The sequence below is a fragment of the Equus przewalskii genome, chromosome 9 (genome assembly GCF_037783145.1).
Source record: "Equus przewalskii isolate Varuska chromosome 9, EquPr2, whole genome shotgun sequence".
Taxonomy (NCBI): Eukaryota; Metazoa; Chordata; class Mammalia; order Perissodactyla; family Equidae; genus Equus; species Equus przewalskii.
The window spans coordinates 29,627,304-29,644,308 of NC_091839.1; the positions used below are offsets into that span (position 1 = coordinate 29,627,304).

The 17,005-nt window shown below is 40.7% G+C and overlaps 1 protein-coding gene across 8 annotated transcripts in view; it reads right to left on the reverse strand.

Moving 5' to 3' along the window:
- The window catches only part of FILIP1 (filamin A interacting protein 1), a 221,663-nt gene that overhangs the window by 55,357 nt on the left and 149,301 nt on the right, over positions 1 to 17,005 (reverse strand). For all 8 annotated transcript variants that reach the window (XM_070558962.1, XM_070558958.1, XM_070558963.1 and 5 more), the window contains exons 3-4: positions 8,627 to 8,800; positions 1,815 to 1,993 (exon numbers count right to left, since the gene is read on the reverse strand). In XM_070558962.1, coding sequence (XP_070415063.1) covers positions 1,815 to 1,993; positions 8,627 to 8,800 — 353 coding nt within the window. The remainder of the gene's footprint in view (positions 1 to 1,814; positions 1,994 to 8,626; positions 8,801 to 17,005) is intronic.

Consider the following 17,005-nt stretch of genomic DNA (forward strand, 5'->3'; position numbering starts at 1 on the left):
TTTGCTCAGGAGAAATGGTTTATGTAGTTGTTTTAGTAAAATTAAACAACTCCAAAAAGGGGGCAGGGATTGGACTCGTTCACCTAGAGGGAATCAACGTGAAGTCAGTCAACAAACACGTCTGGGACAGGCTCACTGTATAATGAGTATAAAAGTACTTCGGGAACTGTAAAGCTCTCCATCAGGCGTTAATATTTCAGTTACTCTCACAGAACACAAAAATTAGGAAAACAAGAAAGAAAAGGACACAGCCTGCGTAAGTACCGTCTCTCCATCCGCACACTTCGTTCAAAACAGCAAGTCTGTAAGGGAAGGTGGTGCTCAGGCATTTAGTTCAGGTGGGAAGTTGTCAAAAGAAGATATATTTGGTCTGGTTCTAAATAAAATAATCTGTAAAGTGATCTTGAAATGATTAATTCACACGTGTTCTTTAAAATTACTTGATTTTAGAGCTTTTACAAAGGCAATATCAGACAAGTTGCTGCTCTTTTTCCTGACCACATTCCAACAGGGCACCTACCCGGAGGGCTGCGGAGACGTGCGCAATTTATAGACAGTGGAACTTGGTTTGCAATATCTGTTCTTGAGTTTGGAAAGTTCACAGAGATTGAGGAGGTGGATTTTAACATCACTTTGGTTACCCCAAAAATGTCAAATTAGATCATCTGTTTGTTCAGACATGCAGCTGATAGGCCCTAGCTTACAGGAGCAGAAGACAGGCTTAAAGAAGCTGTCAGTTGACAGCGTTATGCAGACCACTCCAACCATCCTTCTCTTTTCCGTTTCTCCTTCCCCAAAGGATGTGCCAAGTCCAATAATAAGTAAACGTTACCAATAATTTTTAAAAACTTAACACAAACCTGTTCTGTTTCATGCTTTTATTTACTGTCTTATTGTGACAGCTTCTTCTTGTAAGTGAACTAATCCGGGAAAACTAGATCCCTTTTTGGTAACTAAACAGATAATGAAGCTGGGATTAGTAAAGCTGTTCCTAAGTGGCTCTTAATTTGCAAGCCCTAAACACGGAAGCAGACACACTTGGTAACTCAAAGCGTCAGATTCAATGTCATTGGTTTCAAAGATTGTGGAATTCACAGACACAAGCAATCAGCTGAGGGAAGGAAAGGAGAGAATAAGCTAAAAAGAAGACGTTGAAAAACTTGGGTAGTCTAGAAGAGCAATTACAAAGCTTTTCAGTTTGGAGTCCCTGCTTCAAATGTGGCAATCTCTGGTCTGGGAAAAACCCCCACAAGGATGGATATCAAGGCTCAACATGGTGAGTTTGTGTTTTGATTTTTACATTTTTTAAGAGTTACGCAACCCTTAGAAAGTTAAGAAGGTAGTCCTAGTCATTAAGTAATTTACGAAAACCAAATATTAAGATTTTCTACAGTGGCGTTAAGAATGAATAGGATTCATTTTACATGGTTAAGTTTAATAATTTGTATTCCTGAATAAGTGGATTTCAACCTCAAAGAGAAAAAGTAGATTATTCCCACTAGAAGGCAATCAGGAGAGAGGCTTTTCAAATGTAGGTGCTTCGTTGATCAAGTTCAAACATAAGCTCCCTGGGTTTGTTTCCAGTTTTGTGGTTTTATGGCTTTCAACACCCTAGCGGGAAAGTGGGATCCTACTTATATGCACCCCCAACATATTCGCGTTCATAACTCCAGGTAAAAGTCTGTCTCACTCTTTACAAACCATTCAGAAATGCGAATTAGACCCTGGGCACTGGTCCGTGGTGTCCCTGGACTGACTGCAGGGACAGAGGGGAGAGGGCTGCGGCCTCCACGGGCCGGTGGCACACGCGTTACCTCTCCCGCTCCTGCTCCAGCAGGCTGGTGAAGTCGTCGCTCTTGTTCATGTAGTCGGTGTGCTTGTGCTTCTCGTTCTCCAGCTCGTACACCGTGCGCCTGTGACACTTCTCCGCCAGCAGGAGCTGCTCCAGCATGCGTCGGTAGGTTTCTTTCTGTTTTTCCTCAAGTCTGTCCAGCTGAGTAAGCAAACATGGGGAAGTCCTTAATATTTTATTTCATTTGCGTGTGACTCTAAATAATTGGTTTTCATTGATCTAGTGATTTTTTACCTGACGGGGAGAACCTTCGAGTCTGGTATTCGCCACCATTTTCCCCATTCCGTCGTTTTCTCTAGGCCCTGGTTTATAAACCAGCCGTAATAAGGCGGCAGTAAATTGTGGCCTTCTGGCTTTTTTCTGTGAACATACACATGGTTCCTAAACTTTCAGAACAAACTCTTTCACTGGTTTAATGGGATGGCACAAAGCTCTATGCTCAAAACAGGAAGAGGATACCATCCCTGCTGATTCAAAGAAATTAAGAGCTCAGCTTGTACATGTGCCAGCTCCTCCCCTGGGAGGTAATTATCGTCATCACAATCTTTTTTTTAAGGCTTCCAGTTATGTACATTTCAAGGAAAGGTATATGAAGGACACACAGTCCTCTTTTTTTGAAAGATGCTAAATATAGGGAGAATTTCAGAACTTGTAGAAAGCACATCTCTTGGGCTAACAGAGACCTTAGCGCATCTCATTCCCGGGCACAAACCGGGCAGTTTGTGCCTCTGTGTCTGCCTGGCTCTCAGATCTTTAGGGGCTCATGCATTGATCACTCTTTCAGTCCCAAGGGCGCAGCACGGTGAGCACAACTAAGTAAGTGTTCAGTGAATGATGTTACCTCGGCCCGAACCTTACAGTATCAAAGGTCTCTATCCTCCTCTCCTCTTCAAACGGCAGTTCAGAGTTCCTCAACCTCAGCACTATTGTCATTTTAGGCCAGATAATTATTTATTTTGGGGGGGGGCTGTCCTGTGCATTGGTGGATGCTTAGCAGCATCCCTGGCCTCTGCCTCCTAGATGCCAGTAGTACTACCTCCAGTTGTAACAAAACTGTCCCCAGATGTTGCCAAATGTCCCCTGGAGGGAAAAATCACTGAGCCCCCTCTCCCAGCTGAGAAACCGCTGCCCTAGTTGAAACAGATCTATTTAAAATCCATTCTAGGCCTACCACCAGCTCCCTACCATCCAGTAGGGGGCTCCACAGGTGTCAGCATCAGAGCTGCCCCCCGGGCTTTCCCATGTTTGCCCCTCAGTCATAAGGAGGATGCGAGGTTCCCTCTCCAATTGTGTGATACCTTCACTGTGAATGAATCCTTTCTGGGGCCCACAATAACAGAGATACTGCCCCCCTAATCCTCAGTGCCTTCTGGCTGGATCTCCACTCACTTTGCCTAAGAAGAGGTGACCCGACAGCTGGTGGAGAAGCCCAGATTAACTGGTGGCTGATAATACTTGAGACCATCAGGGACTGGCAAATTGTGCTTTTACGTGTTGTGATAAATTTCTGTAGTCTTCAAGGAATAGTCTATACAAGAGATTTTCTCATTGGAATATCTCCCTATTACAAAATATTCTCCTGAAGAACTCACCCATCTTTCTACAAATGTGATTTTCACCATATATTCTGGATTGGTCAAGCACTGCTGAAACATCATATCATCATCAGAAATATAGGAGAAACTCTTTCCCTTTTTTAATCCTTCCCACTTTATCATAAAGTAGGGCCCTCCCTCCTCTTGAAAGTATTTGGAAGAGCAGCTTCTGCCTGTTTCTTCATACCCTCCTCGCTCCTTCCTGAGGAAGAGGGGTGACTTATTTGAAGGTTATATTTGGGATAGAGAACGGGCACAAGCAGTAAGATGGTACAGCGTGTCCTGAAGGCCCAAACTCTCCCTCACGTGGTTTCTCCAAAGCCTAAGAAGGACAGTAATAGAAAGTCCCGTGGTGGTGACTTATCTTTTTATACCAGTGATAAAGCTAAATGCTTTAAGTCACCTGCCAGACTCCTGCAGTTATGTCTCCATCCATGCAAGGGACTCTGGAGGGGAAGTGGGAGCATTCTTAATTAGATGGCTGACTGAGGTATCCAGAGAGAGAGACATTGTACGGGCATCTGGAGAAAAAACAGCCGATGTTGCTATTAAGTGTCCTGGGGCAGGCTTGGCTTTAGGATGTCGTGTCCCTGTGGGCCCTTGAGCTTGGCTATTCTCAGCAGCCACAGCTCTGAGGCGAGGCCTTGGAGTAGTTGCTGGGATCTCTGTGGGCAATGTCCACCTCACCTATACAGGCACCGCTTGACCTCAGCACTGATGGCATAGTCAGGAAGACAGCCTTTTGTCTCTTACTGCATATGAAGGATGCTAAGACATTGGTGTGTGCACTGCATTTTTCACACAGGACTGCAGACTCAGACTTTAAACTACGGAGAGAGGAAATTCCTCTTTAGCAAGAAAGCAGTAGTATATGAGGATCTAGCTTTCCATTTTAAATTCCAGAAGTGAGTACACAGGTAGCAATAGATCAGCTGTGCCAGACCCTGTTTCTTGTTGTTTTCTTTGGAACTGCATCCAGCTCTCAGGAGAGAACTGAGCTGGGCTAACCTCTTGGATCTATGTGGCTTGGACAGAGACTCTGAAGACCACTTCCCATAACTACGGGCTCTGTAGATCCATTAATCATGTGGACTGTGTCCATGACCTTTGTTTTTCAGGATCCAAACTGTGGCTCCACCATAGAGGAATGGTAGCTTTTATTAATGAATAGTGAAATTGAACTGGGCACCTCGGCCTTTGGAAATACAGCTCCCACTTGGACAGAGGTGGAAGGAAAATTGAATGAGATCATCATGACAGCAAAGGCCAAAATTTACTGAGGAAAGCGTGTACCTGGAAGTCTTATTCTAGTGAATCAAGTTGGTGGAGAAGTTGTTCGAGGACTTGAGATGGGGAGAAATTTCAGGATGTTTTAGACAAAAGGATCGTGGTTCAGGAAATAAATTTAGCTCGGTTATCAGCAGAGGGCTAATTGGAGAAGCATTAAGGAATTTAGGAAGAGAGAAATCTACATAACATTTCACTTGAGATAAATTGACTGTGGAGCTGGGGATTTTCTTGTATTTTTAAAATGTATGAGTATGAGGTTGGTATTATGATGATGGCATGAGCCCTAGTAATTCTTTAGACTTTGAAAACAAGTGGAATGGAGGGACTTCAGGGTATATTACTTCGACTTTGAAAATGCTTAAGATTCAGACCCCTCTGGCCGAGCTAAGCAGAATGAGAATTTGGGAAGAAAAAAAAACTGAAACATTAATTTCTTTGGACTTTCACGTAAGAATTATGAACTTTGATAGCCCAGGCTTTAATTTACAAGGAAGTTCAGGGGATTTAATATTTGCTGCTTAATTTCTCCCCAGATATTTGGCAAGGGGAGGGTCCACCACGCTGGGTTCACTGCTTAACCTCTCGGGGCTCTGGTGGACAACCTAGCCGGGCCCAGTGTTCTGTGGAAATGAGAATGAGCAGTGACTTTTTGGGCTGAGGTGCAGCATGGCTTCTAGGAACAGGAGCCAGACTATCCACTAGCGGTTCCAGCAGGCTCATGGAACAGCGATGTATTGGGATTCTTGCCTCACGAAGTGGGAAGCAGGACTCCTGCTCCTGGGTAACAAGAATTTGATTATTAAAAGACCGAAAATCACTAGATGGTGGAAGATAAATCTTTCCTCCTTCTAGCACTCTATTTCTATCTCACAAAGCAGGACTTCACCATTTTGCCAGTATTAGGAAGAGTAGCTTCTGTCTTTCTCTCTACCTCCTCACTCACTCCTCCCCAAGGGAGGGATAACTCTTCAGATTGTTGAGTTGAGGGGAGAAGGGAACCGGTAAGCATGGCCAGCTTAGCCAATTCCGAAAGGACAACCCACAGGGTGGGTGTTTTCTGCTCTGCTCCTCCATCCGGGCAGTGATTCTGGGTGAGTGTGCGTGCTCTGCAGACCTGCTTCTCGCTCGAGGGGTCATCCCAAGCTCTGACTTGGAGAAAAGAATGAGGAAACCCAAATGGTACCATTCATCCAAACTGAGCTCCCAATCCAGGTGGTTATAGTAATAACACATAAGTGATATTTCGACCTCCATATGTCTTTTACTCCTAAAATCCCTCCAAGTTTGGAACTAATTAGGGGTGTTAGCAATTATCACCCTCAAATTCCAGAAAATACTAATGGCTAATATTTGTTGAGTACCTAGGAAGTACCAGACACTGTATTAGGAGTTTTACAGGCATTGCTTCATTTCACATTTCATTGCTTCAAACACAACTCTGAGATGTGCACTGTTATTACTCCCACCTGGCAGATAAGGAAACTGAGGCATAAAGAGCTGAAGTGACTTGCCCAAAGCCACATGTAACCGTGGGTCTCAGACATGAAAGTGGATCCAGCCTATTGACTGCATCCTATCATATAATCATCTCTTAACATTTTAGGAAAAGATGCGAACAGAGCTTCAGTTTATCCTTGTTGCAGAAATTAGGAAACTATGGGACTGTCAGTCTGTTGTGAATATTGTCTAAAGCAAACCTCGTCAGAGATCTGTCAAACTGAGCTACTGCAAAGGGTTGACCTAAGTTAAAAGTTAAATGATAATAAATTGTTCAGACTTTTAATTTCTGTGTTCTTTCATTTATGATACAGTCATGCACCGCCTAACAACGTTTTGGTCAACAGCAGACTGCGTACACAACAGTGGTCCCCTAAGATTATGTCGACAAAAATAATCCATAACCAATCTATAAATGAAAATTTAGGAGAGTTTATTCTGAGCTAAAATGTGAGGACCATGGCCCAGGGCCTTTCTTCCCGAAGGAAGAAAGGGCACCAAAGAAGTGGGGTGCACAGAGTGGTTATATACCCCCAAACAGGACGTTTCACATATAATTGAAATGTCCCTTTTACAATAGTTGCAAGACTGCTCTGTTGGCACAGCAATTGATGGAAACAACAGGTAGGCCTGCTGTCTCGGTGGACACAGCAGGGTGGCAGGTCTGTTGTCTCGAGCTGGGTGGTCACAGGTGAGCGCAGCAGTCCGTTCCTAGCCTAAGGAAAGATGCTTATCCTTAAGGAAATGCCAATGTAGCGGGAAGTTGCACCTTTATCTTAAGGCCATTTGTTCTTGCCATAGGAAATGTTTAAAGCAGATATACAATGCGTGCTCAACAGCCACAGTCAGGCCCTTTTGGAAAAAACAAAGTCAGGCTGAATTAGGTTTATACCAAATGGCTTCCTCATATACTCCAATACATCCTCTTGCTTGCCATTTCTATTTGTCAGTTAGTACCATATAGACCAGGTGCGTAGTAGGCTGTGTATGGCTAAACCATTTAGGTTTGTGTAAGTACAGTAGGGGAGGAAGAAATTTTCCTCTACCCTTCTAGGTTCTTCTGGCTGGCCTAAGAATTAAATTGACCTGAGACACATTAACAGGAGAAAAACAAAAATTTAACAACATGTGTACATGAAAGAAACCAAGGAAAACTGAGTAACTCACCAAAATGGCTGAAGCCCTCACCTCAAATACCATCCTCAGCTAAAGACAAAAGAAGATGTTGGGGGTAGGGAGAGTCAGGGACTTCAAAGGGAAGGAAGGCAATTCACAGGGAGGAGAAAAGGAGCAAACGTTTGGAAAATAAGTGTTTGGCCACAGAAACAGAAGACACAGAGGGGAGCCCAGCAAACAGGCTTTTCTGGGTTGCTCCCTGTCCACCACCCGGTTCATGTGATGCTAAGCTGACAGCTGCTTCCTGAGACAGGTTCTTTTATCTGAATTCTTTTAGGCAGATAAAGAGGAGTAACAAGAAAAACTTTCTGAGTCTTTTCTTCCTTAAAAAAAACCAGCCTAAAATAATCCTCATGTTAAAGAGACACATTTTGAAGTGGCAAATTTTATTCCCCTTCAGCACACTCTATGATGTTTACACAATGATGAAACTGCCTAACAATGCACTTCTCAGAATGCATCCTCATCTTTAAGTGACACGTGACTGCCTCTGTGAATTTTTTTACATGAATTTTGAAGAGTCAATATGGCTAGATTCATCAACTGGTTCCCTAATTCAGCATCGAATTTCTACTACAATGTGTGTGTATTTTTTACATGTAGTATCATAGGTAATTATAACAATAGTCAATAGTTCCTAATACAATCTGACACAAAAATGACGAGATCTAGCCCTATTAGACCTCTTTTCTCCTTAAAGAATTGTCCTAAGCATTCTCTTGGAATTTTGCCTCAACCACTGTATTTTAGCTATTCACGTGAGACCATTTTAATTATGACAGAGTCTATAAGATACCAAAACACAGTGGTTATCTAACCATAAATATTAATCACAAAATCAGTTTTTAATTTTAGGTTACCAATTTGATAATAATCCTGTCTACTCAATGCTAAAACCGATAAGCACTTCGAATTTTTACACGTCATCTCTTAGAGAAATAAAAGAATAACAGACTGCAAAAGCATGTAACTGTCATAATCCCAGGAGAAATACATTTCAGGCTGTAAGTAATATTTAAGGAAAAGCTTCTAGAATTCTTATCATTGAAATATATGCACTATAATTCATGAGTTATTTAATTACACTTTAATTCTATATTAGTGAATCATAAAAATTTTACCCTTAAAAAAATGTGAAAGCATGTAAAATGGAAGAATGCAAAGCTATCACTCTGATGTTCCCTTTTAGGGGGACTTCTTGGTGTCATAGTTTTACCTCTGAGATTGGTTTCTCATAGACATCTTCTCCTATGGACTTCTCCTGGGCTAGGATGGCATCTCGGTGCAGGACCCGCAGCACTTTCTCTGGCTCTGCAGACCCGTAATGAGCCTCCAGAACTTCAGGCTTGGTTTTCTCGGTCTTCAGCATGTGGATCACATCTTCCCTGGCCTGTGGCGGAAAGTGCAGCGAGGTCAGATGGTTGACAACATAAATCACATGCCAGGCTCACGAATCGACACAGAGCTTGTTGAATACATCCGCATCTCTTCAGGGCTATTGGCAAATTCGCTGGGTGTTCTGTTCTTATTTTTTACCAAAAGCAGATTGGGAAGCAGACACTCTGCTTCAGGTTGCTAGGAAGCAGGCAAGCAGAAAAAGGGTTTGTGCTAATATTAACTACATAAAAATTGCTTTATCTAAGAGGTGATGATTCTGAGATGGGGTAGGACTAGTAGCAGGGATGTTGAAACATGAGTCCTCCTGGGGTACTTACCCCGTTTCAGTGCACATAAGGTCAGTGACTCTAGTTTTTATTTAGGCTCTCAATGTAGCGTTCAAATCTGATTTAAAATAAAACCCTGCCCTCCCTGTCCTCTTTATAACTCTATGTGTAATTAACAAAAACAGCCTTTGTTAGTGATTTCCTGTTTCCCAACAAGTGATTCATTCTGCACAGAAACACATGGTTGGAAACTCACATGGTGCTGGGTTGGGCATTTCAATCTAATGTATCCACACTGAAGGTGAAATTTAACCCCTTTAGTATACAGACTGCCGCTCAGATGAGTCAGGTTGGTGGGGTCACAGATGTTCTGTTGGTTTCTTAGCAAAACTTTAGCCTCTTGTTGAAGCCCTTCAGAAAACCACATAATTACAGGTTTTCTGTCTTATTGACTATGGTCCACATCACAATGCAAATTCATCCGGATGTATCTTCTACTGCTTAGTAGTGATGATCTTTCTAATTACAATGGAGCTGACATTTGCTAAATGTGCTCCCATCTGGTCACATACAGGTTTTTCCAGTAAAGGAGATGAGTATGAAGTATCCTGACTTCTTTCCAACTTGTACTAAAGAACAAACTGGTCGTCAAAAGAGTTTCAGTCTGCAACAATGGAATAGTTTTCCCCTGTGTTATGCAAACTGTGGGTTTGAAATTATAAATCTGGCTCATTATCATGGTATTCTAAACATGGGAGCCAACTAGTTAGCCCTGAGATAGAACCATTATAAAGTTTGTCTTTCTTGAGATTTCTCACTTTTATTGCTTTTCATAGTCTCCAAATTAATCTAATTCAGATGGCTAAAAACTAACTTATTACAGAAACGTCAATGGACTGGAATTTGCAGATTTTTCCCATGTTGTCTCTGCCACATATATATGTGCTCATTTCAAGACAAAAATGGAAAATATTAATTTTGAAGAAGCTAGTGGTTTGGAATTAGTGAGAAAGTTAAAGTCAGAAAATAGTTTAATGGAAAGGCAGTGTGTCTCCAAGCAGGGTGAAAAGACAGTACAGAGGCAGTGTCAGGCTAGCTCGTACAGTTGCTTTGTGCAAATTAGTAAAAGGAGCTCACTTTGTCCAGGAGATACAGCCCTGAGTCAGAGTGCAGATTGCCTAGCAAGCAAAGAGTGGGCTATAATTTCAGGCTCTACTTATCCCTTCTGCCAGGCACCTCTGTGCAAGGCATAACTCCATACCTGTGTATGGTGGCCCTGTGCTGAAGGAGCCTAAGGTATGTCAATTGTTACTGGTCTTCAGGCAGGAAGCGCTCCCTGTGTTCATTTACACAGGTGAATGTACATGGCCCCTTCTAAAATAATGCTTCTCAGATCTGACTGCATTGGCATCACCTGGGGACTTAGAAAAGCCCAGCGTCCACGCCATCCCAGACCAGTAACACCCAAGTCTTCAGGAGAAGGAAATTTTAAAACTCCCCGGGTGATTCCAGAGTACTGTACCACACTAATGGTCAAGAGGCCTAGCAACCACACTGAACGCAAACCCTTGGCATCATCCGATCTAAACGTCCCCCTTTCATTGCGTTTCCTGTCTCCCACATCTTCACGCACACTTCCTCTTACTGCTCATAGAAGGGCATCATCACCTTACTCCGTTAGATCACTCTCCCAGATGAGGGCGACCTTCTGCTTTGGCCAAAGCTGAAGGAGAAAAAGTAGTTTTGAAAGAAGAAACACAGGGCTGCGAATGTAGTAACGTACGGAACAACAGGAAAGGAAATTTAGAATTGCAGTTGAAAGTGAAAAAATGGTGACAATGGAAGATTGGCGAGCTAGAAGTCTCCATTAACAGGCTACTGTCTCTTCCATTTTTACGTCAGATGAAGTAAAGTCAGTTTTCTAAAGTTCTCGTTTTAACGTGTGAATTCTAAAGACTTGGAGGGCAGATATAGAAAGTACTGTCTTTTGTGTAATAAATTGAGATGTTAAGTCATCACAAAATGTAAATATTTCAAATCGTCTGTTCCCTGCTCTCTAAAACAGAGTACAGTAGATCTTAAAGAAAAGAGTGGAATAAAAGCAGAACTCAAAATCTTCAGAAAGAAAATCATTACAGAGGCTTAGAAAATAGACTTGATCATATAGCACTTGGGTAGTGGAAAAAAAAAAATTGAGAGACCAAAAAAAAAATGGCTTCGAAGATAGAAACTAAAATATTGGGTAGTGAGATTAAAGGCTGTTTTTGTTCTGTTCTATTTGCTTATATATATTTTCTAAATTTTCTACAGTGAATGTGTAATTCATTTTATAAAGAGAAACAAAGCTGTACTTTTATAAAGGAAGAAGAAATACTTCACCATTCCTATTTCACATAAATGAAATAAAGAAAAGCAATGGAACAAAAAGTTCTCTCTTTTTCATGTGCTCAGTGCTGAGGAAGCTGCCTTCATTCTGGCTACAGACAAGCCTGTGCTTAGTGTCTCTGGGGATTAACACAAACGAGGACAGCAAACCCAGACTACCCAAATGTTTATTCGATACTCTGTTTTTGACATTGTCTTGATTCCTTTTAGAATTATTTCAAACACAGCAGTGGAGCCTCACAGAGAGCAGTCGCTGAGCCGAGGAAGTGAACTGAAGATAGGGTGGGGTCGAGATGACCGGTTTGCCACCCAGTGCTTTCTCCGGTTAGTCACATTCTGACATTCTGACGGGACAGCCGAAGGAATCCCAACAGAACTGCTTCCATGTGGCATTTCCATAAATGGCATTCTGAAAAAACGTTTGTCCCTAATTGTAGATTAAGGGACAGAAAGAGGCTCTCGAATGAAAACCAAATCAAATAATCTGAGTGCATAAATTGCACTGCTAGTTAGCATAAGTTTATGTGATCTGAGCATAAAGGAAATGAAGTAAATCTTAAAGCTATCAGGCAAGTAAAAGTTTGAATTAAAACATGGACACAAGGGGCCGGCCCAGTGGCGCAGCAGTTAAGTGCACACGTTCCGCTTCTCAGTGGCCTGAGGTTTGCCAGTTCACATCCCGGGTATGGACATGGCACCACTTGGCATGCCATGCTGTGGTAGGCGTCCCACATATAAAGTAGAGGAAGATGGGCACGGATGTTAGCTCAGGGCCAGGCTTCCTCAGCAAAAAAAAAAAAAAAGAGGAGGACTGGCAGTAGTTAGCTCAGGGCTAATCTTCCTCAAAAAAAAAAAAAAAAAAAAAAAAAACCATGGAAACAAAATTCACAGCATGAAATAGTAGAGTGAGCCCAGCTTTGAAGAAACTCAGAATTTGTTTCCAGTCCCAGTTGTGCTGTGTGATTTGTACAAGTTGCTGACATTGTTTTGACCTAATTTTATTGTCTGAAATAGGATTATAATAGCTTTTTTAGACAATTGTTGTTGGGATGAAATCAGATAGAAATACCTAACATCCCTAGTATGGAACTTGGCACACAGTAGGTGCTGAGTCGACAGGGACAGTCCAGCATTAGATGCCTTTTTACTGCATGGGAGGAAAAGGAGTTTTGTAAGGTATAGTTTTCCCTAACAAAATATAATATTTAAGACTGATATAGTTTAACTTTCTAGGAATTTCACAACTCACCCTTAACATTCTTTCAAAAAGGAATTTTTAAACCCTTTCCAAAAGTTATTTAATCCCCCTGACTTAGTTTCCTTGTCTGTAAAGTGGGGACGCCAACCCCTCTACATGGCAGGGACTGTGCAAGGCTCTAACAAGATAATGTAAATAGCTTTTAAAACTGTAAATAGGTAGCTATTTCAGTTTCGGTTTAAAAATATTTAAGTATTGTTGGTATTTATCTTCTTGACCAAATCTTCCTAATTCTCTTAGAAGAAAACAGCTTCTTTTGTTCCAGCTGATGGGAAACGCCTATTTCTTCTCTCCCTAGGAGTGTGCTTATGCTTGAACCGTATGATTTGTGAGGGGCTACACGTACTACACACTTCATTCTGAGTTTAATTACCCTAGACGCTAATTACCAATGAAAAGAGGTTACAGTGACGTAACACTGTGCGTTACGTATTTTGACCCACACTTTGATCATGAACTCACTAAAAGCTTTTTAATTACTATAATAATAAGCGTGGAAGGAATATAAATGTTGCCTTTCAATTGTCGTTATCTACAATCATTCCGTATAGTAAGTCCCTCACTAATATTGTGGTGTTTGTTTAATCAATGGGTTAAGCAAGATGACTATGTGATCGCAGTAAACTTTCCCACTACTTTAAACATATGATTCAGTTGATGTAAATAAGATCCTACATTTGGGGGATAAAAACACTTTATATCTCCATTTTGAGAACCCAAGTTGGTTTTGTATAAAAGAAAGAAATTCAACCCAGTGAAAATATCCTTCAAATACGATGGAGAAATAAAAACTTTCCCAGATAAACAAAAATTAAGGGAGTTCATTGCCACAAAACCTCCTCTTCAGGAAATCCTCAGGAAAACCCTCATTCCTGAAAAATCCAAAAAAGGAAAGGGGCTACAAAACCAAGAGCAGAGGAGATAAGTAGAAGGACAACAACAGAGAGTAGCAGCTCTACATCAGAACAGATTAAACCATGGGACGAGAAACAAAGGAAATTGAAGAAAACCGGAAAACAAGACACAAAATGGTAGTGGTAGGCCCCCACATCTCAATAATCACTCTAAATGTAAATGGATTGAACTCCCCAATCAAAAGACACAGAGTGGCAGGATGGATCAAAGAACAAGACCCAACAATATGCTGCCTCCAGGAAACACACCTCAGCCCCAAAGACAAACACAGACTCAGAGTGAAGGGATGGAGAACAATACTCCAAGCTAATAATGAACAAAAGAAAGCAGGTGTCGCTATACTAATATCAGACAAGGTAGATTTCAAAGCAAAACAGATAAAGAAAGATAAAGAGGGACAGTATATAATGATAAAAGGGACTCTCCACCAAGAAGACATAACACTTATAAATATATACGCACCCAACACAGGAGCACCAAAATTTGTAAAGCAACTCTTAATAGAACTAAAAGAAGACATCAACAACAATACAATAATAGTAGGGGACCTCAACACACCATTAACACAAATGGACAGAACATCCAGACAGAAAATCAACAAGGAAATAATAGAATTGAATGAAAAATTAGACCAGATGGACTTAATAGATATATATAGAACACTTCATCCAAAAACAGCAGGTTACACATTCTTCTCAAGTGCACATGGAACATTCTCAAGGATTGACCATATTTTGGGAACCAAAGCAAACATCAATAAATACAAGAGAGTTGAAATAATATCAAGCATCTTTTCTGATCATAATGCTATTAAACTAGAAATCAACTACAAGAAAAAAGCAGAGAAAGGTGCAAAAATGTGGAGACTAAACAACACGCTTCTCAACAAACAATGGATCATTGAAGAAATTAAAGAAGAAATCAAATTTTATCTGGAGACTAATGAAAATGAGAACACGACATACCAAATCATTTGGGATGCAGCAAAAGCAGTCCTAAGAGGGAAATTCATCGCAATACAGGCTCACCTCACTAAACAAGAAAAAGCTCACATAAGCAACCTCAAACGACACCTAACAGAACTAGAAAAAGAAGAACAAACAAAGCCCAGAGTCAGTAGAAGGAGGGAAATAATAAAAATAAGAGCAGAAATAAACGATATTGAAACAAAAAAGACAATAGAAAGGATCAATGAAACAAAGAGTTGGTTCTTCGAAAGAATTAACAAAATTGACAAACCCCTAGCCAGACTCACCAAGAAAAGAAGAGAGAAATCGCAAATTAATAAAATTAGGAATGACAGAGGAGAAATCACAACAGATACCAATGAAATACAAGAGATCATAAGAGAATACTATGAAAAACTATATGCCAACAAATTGAACAACCTGGAAGAAATGGACAAATTCCTAGACTCCTACAACCTCCCCAAACTGAATCAGGAAGAAATGGAGAATCTGAATAGGCCAATCACAAGTAAGGAAATAGAAACGGTAATCAAAAACCTCCCCAAAAATAAGAGTCCAGGACCAGACGGCTTCTCTGGAGAATTCTACCAAACATTCAAAGAAGACTTAATACCTATTCTCCTCAAACTGTTCCAGAAAATTGAGAAAGATGGAGAACTCCCTAACACATTCTATGAAGCCAACATCACTCTGATCCCCAAACCTGACAAGGACAACACAAAGAAGGAGAACTACAGGCCAATATCACTGATGAACATAGATGCAAAAATCCTCAACAAAATTTTGGCAAACCGATTACAGCAATACATCAAAAAGATTATACACCATGATCAAGTGGGATTTATACCAGGGACACAGGGATGGTTCAACATCCGCAAGTCAATCAACGTGATACACTACATCAACAAAATGAAAAACAAAAACCACATGATCATCTCAATAGATGCAGAGAAAGCATTCGACAAGATCCAACACCCATTTATGATAAAAACCCTCAGTAAAATGGGTATAGAAGGAAAGTACCTCAACATAATAAAGGCCATATATGATAGACCCACAGCCAACATCATACTCAATGGACAAAAACTGAAAGCCATCCCTCTGAGAACAGGAACAAGACAAGGGTGCCCACTTTCACCACTCCTATTCAACATAGTACTGGAGGTGCTGGCCAGAGCAATTCGGCAGGAAAAAGAAATAAAAGGAATCCAAATAGGTAACGAAGAAGTAAAACTCTCATTGTTTGCAGACGACATGATCTTATATATAGAAAACCCCAACGAATCCACAGAAAAACTATTAGAAATAATCAACAACTACAGCAAAGTAGCAGGGTATAAAATTAACGTGCATAAATCAGTAGCATTTCTATACACTAACAATGAACTAACAGAAAAAGAACTCAAGAACTCAATCCCATTCACAATCGCAACGAAAAGAATAAAATACCTTGGGATAAACTTAACCAAGGAAATAAAGGATGTATACGATGAAAACTACAAGACTTTCTTGAAAGAAATTGGCGATGACATAAAGAGATGGAAAGACATTCCATGCACATGGATTGGAAGAATAAACATAGTTAAAATGTCCATACTACCTAAAGCAATCTACAGATTCAATGCTATCCCAATCAGAAGCCCAAGAACATTCTTCACAGAAATTGAACAAACAATCCTAAAATTCATATGGGGCAACAAAAGACTGCGAATTGCTAAAGCAATCCTGAGCAAGAAAAACAAAGCCGGCGGAATCACAATCCCCGATTTCAAAACATACTACAAAGCTACAGTGATCAAAACAGCATGGTACTGGTACAAAAACAGGTCCACAGATCAATGGAACAGAATTGAAAGCCCAGAGATAAAACCACACATCTATGGACAGCTAATCTTCGACAAAGGAGCAGAGGGCCTACAATGGAGAAAAGAAAGTCTCTTCAACAAATGGTGCTGGGAAAACTGGACAGCCACATGCAAAAGATTGAAAATTGACCATTCTTTTTCACCACACACCAAAATAAACTCAAAATGGATCAAAGACCTAAAGATTAGGCCTGAGACAATAAGTCTTTTGGAAGAGAATATAGGCAGTACACTCTTTGACATCAGTTTCAAAAGAATCTTTTCAGACACTGTAACTCCTCAGTTGAGGGAAACAATAGAAAGAATAAACAAATGGGACTTCATCAGACTAAAGAGCTTCTTCAAGGCAAGGGAAAACAGGATTGAAACAAAAAAACAGCTCACTAATTGGGGAAAAAATATTTACAAGTCACTTATCCGACAAAGGGTTAATCTCCATAATATACAAAGAACTCACACTGCTTAACAACAAAAAAACAAACAACCCGATCAAAAAATGGGCAGAGGACATGAACAGACGTTTCTCAAAAGAAGATATGA